Source organism: Austrofundulus limnaeus, unplaced genomic scaffold, assembly GCF_001266775.1.
Source record: "Austrofundulus limnaeus strain Quisiro unplaced genomic scaffold, Austrofundulus_limnaeus-1.0 Scaffold532, whole genome shotgun sequence".
In the NCBI taxonomy this organism is placed as follows: Eukaryota; Metazoa; Chordata; class Actinopteri; order Cyprinodontiformes; family Rivulidae; genus Austrofundulus; species Austrofundulus limnaeus.
Genome location: NW_013952934.1, coordinates 136,483 through 142,552, shown reverse-complemented (window position 1 = coordinate 142,552; position 6,070 = coordinate 136,483). Strand labels below are relative to the sequence as shown.

At 40.7% G+C, this 6,070-nt stretch overlaps 1 protein-coding gene across 2 annotated transcripts in view; it reads right to left on the bottom strand.

The window, feature by feature from the left end:
• Window positions 1–689: 689 nt before the first annotated feature.
• Window positions 690–6,070, bottom strand: part of fnip1 (folliculin interacting protein 1) — a 34,027-nt gene continuing 28,646 nt past the window's right edge. For both annotated transcript variants that reach the window (XM_014026178.1, XM_014026179.1), the window contains 5 exons: window positions 3,831–5,568; window positions 3,549–3,714; window positions 3,086–3,286; window positions 2,867–2,982; window positions 690–2,750 (listed from right to left, as the gene is read on the bottom strand). In XM_014026178.1, coding sequence (XP_013881632.1) covers window positions 2,672–2,750; window positions 2,867–2,982; window positions 3,086–3,286; window positions 3,549–3,714; window positions 3,831–5,568 — 2,300 coding nt within the window. In that variant the 3' untranslated portion in view covers window positions 690–2,671. The remainder of the gene's footprint in view (window positions 2,751–2,866; window positions 2,983–3,085; window positions 3,287–3,548; window positions 3,715–3,830; window positions 5,569–6,070) is intronic.

Genomic DNA, 6,070 nt, shown 5'->3' with positions numbered 1-6,070 from the left:
TATATATAATGTGTTAAAGTTTATATAGAAGTAAAGCTTAATTTATTAAAGTATCTGAACAAAAGTTGTGCAAAGGTGTTAAAAAGTGGCCAATTTTATGAAAATTTGTGTTAGCCACACAAAGATAGATATTTAAGAAAAAATAAAGTAAAAAGAATTTAAATACACTGCTCAAAAAAATAAAGGGAACACTTAAACAACACACGCTAAGTCCAAGTAAATCTAACTTTTGTGAAGCACATTCAACTCTGTACAGAACAAAGTACTCAATGTGAATATTTCATTGATTAAGATCCTGGAGTTAGCGTGTGTTGTTTAAGTGTTCCCTTTATTTTTTTGAGCAGTGTACATAAACGCAGTGCCGTCAGATATGAAAGTTTAGTCATTGTTTGCATGGAAAAGAAAAAGGAAACCACAGCTGCTAATCCAGCACATGAAGAAAAAAAGAGGTAGAGGTGCTTTTGTGTGACTCAGTTTTGTTGCCCGTTTATTTTGGTTCTTTATGTTCTGAGCAGGTACAAACCAAGATCTCTTCATTATCACCCTGTAATTATTACAGGGTATTACAGTGTAATGCCACTGCAAGTTTTCTCTCATGTCTCCTACTGGATCAGATATATGTCCAAATTCTGCTTCTTTCCAAAAATACTTTTTCTTTGATTCTGTGACAGAAACCATTTCCAGACTTATAAGTTCTCAGCATATTTATTGCACAACGTTCCCAGAAAATAGGGAGAAAAAAATAATTCAAGGTGCGACTTCTTGTAAAAGACATTCTGTACAAACAACATGGAAATAAATTGAGAATGTACAGTTTACACAAACCGTTACACTTATGAGCAACTAAATAATTTATTCATATACAAAGAGGGAAAAAAGCAGATTCATATATATAAATCAATAACAGCTTTCATATACAAAAATGTAGCAGGGCATCTATAATACACATAAGGATGCATTTCTTAAATTTATGAACAAAATGAGAAAAGGAAAAAAAAACTTTCATGCATTTTCTCCATTAAGACTTGGGTCATTGACAGGGTACGGTATAGAGATAGATTAACTAAAACTGCCCACTTGTTGGGGTTATTGTGACAGTTTTATTGAATTCGTACACACAATAAAGGCTTTTAAAGTAAAAAAATAATAATGTGGATTTGTCATGATTAAAATGGTTGCAGCCCTAACAACAAGAATACATTTGCTTACTTTAAAAGCATAGCATGATAACTCTTTGTGTATGAGTGCATCAAAAACAATGTTTTTCTCTATTGTGACTTTATTCTTAAATAAACCTATTTACAAAAATAATAGTAGTARTAATAATAATAATTATAACCTAAACAAAACATGAGAATAAAATTAGGCCCAATTTCCTGCAGGAAAACTTTACTTTTTGTCCAAAAACATGCTGTAAGAGTAACTAATCGTCCAGCTCCAGGAAATGTACCAGTTTACATGGAGGTGGTCAAAAATCTGCCAATCTGTAGACAAAAATAAAATAATAAATGGCCTAATGTTTTATGTTTAATCTGTAGGACTGTCATCCCAACAAACCTGAATAGTGTTAACCTGTACACATTCACAGAAAGGCCTACTGCCCCTCTAGTCTTCGTTCTGTTCCAAACACTGAAGCCGTAAACATCATATAAAGGTGACAGTGATATATAAAAATGAGAAAATACTTCAGCATTCTGGTTGCAAAATACATAGATAATGTAGGTTTGAACTTTTCTACAGTATAAAGGGAGATCTCTCTGTCACAACGTGATGCAAAAATATGTATTTCTTCCATTAAAAAAATCTTAACAGCCTTTCCTTTTTTTCCTCAAAAAACACAGCATAAAGTCGACAGAGTTGACATTCCTTTGATTAAAATTTCTTTCTAAATCTACCTTATGGTTTTCTATTGGACAGCCAAGTCTTCCAACATCCATATGAAGATTTGAGGTAGTGCTGTACCTATGATAATAACGCCAAAGCCACTTCGAGCTATTTCAAATAGAGGTCGTAGGACTGAAAATGAAGGTGTCGAAATGCCAAAATAAAAGTCTTAAGTCATGTGAAAACCTCATTTAGCCAAACAACTAAATTGTTGAGATATAAAGGAAATCTGATCTGTAAACAAGCATATAAAGTTAAAAAACTGACATAATTGGCATAGGATTATTAAAATACAGGAATATAGAACTCAGCATTAAAAAACAAACAAACATGGAGTCCTTCATATTGCCAGGTTTAAGATTGTACAGGGAAAAAAATTAATTTGCAGTTGAAGAATTAAATCAATGGTTTCCACATTGGAGGTATTATCAAAATGAAATCCCATCTGGATGAATTTTAAGTCTTTGGCTTTTGTTTCCAAAAATAAGAGTTTTGCTTTAATAGGAACATTCAGATTTTAATCACTGACACTTCAGTCGGCTGCTGAGTCTTGCTCCATGCTTTGTCTCTACCGCCACCTGGTGGTGAAACATCCACAACGCCCCAAAGTCTGAGACCAGTGTTCGTGAAGATGAGTAATGCTCAGGCTCAGGGTAAACTTCCTTCCATAAAACCATGTAAGGGGGACAGCTGTGCAGCATGGACGGCTGTTTTTGGGGACCAGAGAGGCCCCTCCTGGACCTGACTGGTCTCCTTGCTGTGTTTAGACCTGAGCTCTGGTGCAGCTTCATAGTAAGATCTGAGCCACATAGGGGGAGTGAGTGCTGGCCACTGCAGCCAACAGGGGCAGGTCACTGGACTCGATTCTGCAAATACAAAAGTGCAAACATCAAAGTTTTGAATCAGTAACCGACTATTAGCTTGACTATTAGTTTCTTGTGGATTATCAACACTTTGCATCCTTAAAAAGTGAACTGCTTACCCCAAGACCATGCTCAGTTCTTTCACATGGACCCTCGTCTGGCCCTTCAGATACTCAGCAAGCATTTTACTCTTAAAGTAGATCTCCTGCAGTCGGTCCTCAAGGTGCATTATACACTAATAAGGCACGAGCAGAAGTATATGGTTTGATTTTAAAGCTTACGGACACATTAACTACAAAGGTTTAGATAAAGTGGAAAGACTGAGAAATCTGACTTACAAAGTTGGGTGAGAGGCTGAGTTTGTAAAGTTGGTATGTGGACTGTAATAAGTTGGAGACCAGGTTGGACACCAAAACTTCTTTCCCCAGCCTGTTGACTTCTGTGGCTCGTCTCTGACTGCTGGCCACCTGCACTGTCCACTTATCTGTGTCTGCTATAATGCAGACGGCCTCAGCTATGGGCTCATCCAATACAGGATGCTGTGGAGAGAAAATATGGAAAATTAAACAAGTGGACACACAAACAGAAAATAACTCTTCTCTGTGTCTTGAAATCTCTTCAAAAGACAGAACTGATAGTGTTTCAGCATTTATTAAAGTCATCAAAATTTTTCATTTATTTGTGCAAAAATGCTGACACTTTCCCATTTGAAAACATTAGAAATTTTCATATAAATAAAAATCTTTAATTTGGTTTGTATTAGCAATCCAACAAACACTGTATATGCTTTATATTCTTTACCTGAACAGCATGGGATAATTCGGTCATGAGACTTTGCCGTAGCTTCTCATCACAGGGGATTCCATGCAGTACAAAATCAGGAACATAGGTGGGGCAGTAGCCTCCAAACAGAGACAGGCCAAAGTTGGCAATGCTTGGTTTCGAGTAGTTTTCCACTAACTTTGCTCTGCAGATCATGACATAAGAGATTGTTCATTTTTAAAATGCTATATCATTACATTTAATTCAAAGTTTAAAAGCAGCAAGTCAGAAAGGAAGTGTGTCCGTGAAGCACCGACTCACCCGGGGAAGGGCACCAGCACTTCCTCTTGCCAGTCCTCCGTCTCCTCGCTCTCACTGTCTCCCAATGCGCTGTCCGAGCTCTCATTTCGTGGTATTTCCCAGTCATTGAGGGGAGCCACCTTTTGGTCCTTGATGCAGCCTCCATCCTGAGGGACGGGGACAGTCAACACAATGTCCTTGTCCAGCTCAGCGGAGCGGCTCCTGCAGCAGACGTCAGAGGAGTCAGTAGAACCACACCTGCACCTCCTCCGAACATCAGATAAAGTGGTTCCTTTCTTGCTGGACTCCACCTCTCCAATATTCGAACCTGAACAGATGCTTAAACCCTGACCACTGCCTGCATTTTGACAGCTGTGGTCCCTCGGGTTATGAAGCCGAGGGATCTCCAACGGGTTTAGTAAATGTTTGTGCGTATTGTCTGTGCTGGTGGCCTCCTGTTTGGCGACATCGTCTATAGTCCTAATCTCCACAGGGTTCTCTGGGCTAAAATACTCATCAAAATCGTCTCTATAGTTCAGGCTCCACTGGGACATTGTGGTGGACACCCTCTGCAGAGCTGGAGTTGCCTTGGTCGGTTTTGTTTGGTCCTCTGATGCCCTGGTGTTGCTGGTCTTTGAATGTGCTCCTCTCTGAATATTRTATTGTTGCTCTTGATGATCCTGTTGTTGATGATGATGATGAAGGGGCTGCAGGTGAGGGAGCTGGTTTTCATTGAGGAGTTTCTTGTGCTTTTTTATTTCCACTCCCATTTTCCTTTGTCGGCTCTCTGTGTCAGATTCTGGAGACATAGAATCACCAATGAGGAAGGTGACTTTTGTTGATGGCTCTTCTTCCTTATTGGAAGGCCGAGCCATGGGTCCTGGCATTGGGTTTCCAGGTATTACCGGTATCGGTACTGCTCCGACCAGGTTCTTATCTGGGGGTTTCTTCTCCAAAGCCCAAAGAGCTGGCACTTTTCTGGGCAGCCCCCCCTCTTCTGAATCCAACCTAGTCTCAAAGCTTGTACTGTTTATGGTGGCAGAAGAGTTGGGTGGACTTGATGAAAGAACTGTGTGAGTCGATGGAGCAACAAGTTCCATGTCTCCTTTTGTCTCCGCGTCCAGCACATGGCCCTGATCTCGGGGACAGGCCGAGCTGACCTGCAGCACCGTTTCCACTCGCACCTCGGAGGCCAACGGGCTGCTGGACTCCCTTTTTAGTTCCCCAGGTGCTAAAGTCTGCAGTTCAGCCTCTGCAGTCCTGATAATAGAAGCTGTGTCCTCAKTGGGCATTGACTGAAGCACACTACTCCTGGATCCTTGACTGTTGTTGCTGTGCTCCTCGTAGTCTTCATCGTCATTTTTCTCTCTAGGCATCTCCCTGGAGCTGTGCTCCACCTCAGTGTCCGTGTATGTGCTGCTCTGGAGGCTGTTGTCAGAACGGTAGCTGCTGTCTTCAGCCTCCATCTGCTGGCTGTGGTTCCCTTGCGACAGATAGTCTCCGCTGGGTTTATGGACAGTAACTAGGACGTAGTCGGACTCCTCTATCTCCCCCTTCCTGAGTGAGGTGGTGATGAGCGAGCCGGGCATGACAATGGCCTCGTCTTCTGCGCTGTCCAGCATGTGTGTCTCCAGCAGTTCTGAGCAGCGGATGAAATATGTGAGGACATAGAGGAGCCTCTGAACCAGCTCCTGTCTGCGACCAACCACCACTGTCCTAGACAGCCGCACTGGTGACCCTATGGCCCCGTAAAGGTCCCCTGCAAACAGGGACAGAAAGGAGAAAAATCAGGACTTTTGCAGCCTTATTGCCAAAACTGAAGATTTAAAAGTTTTCTTGACAAGTCTGCACATTATTGTCTATACCTCGTTTTTATTTCTAAAACTACCATGACCTGCAATTCCTAGTTGTAAACACTAGATGTCACCATCACCGCCTTTTTCAGATGTGTCATCATACTCAAGCCCCTTCATTACTTATTAAATATTCCTTTCTAGATGATTTTATTAATTACCCAATGATTTTCATCTATAAGCAGCATAGTTGTAGAAAAACAGAACTGCAGATTTCAATCAGTGCAAATTGCTTCACTGCAAAGCAAATCCACATGAATAAAAAAAATAAATAGATAAAGAGGGGTCCAACCAGCATCTAATTGTGATTGTTATTGTAACTGTGCTGTTTACTTATCAAAATCGTGCTATGTCTAATTGTAAAGATCAACAGCACACACACACACACACACACACACACACACACAC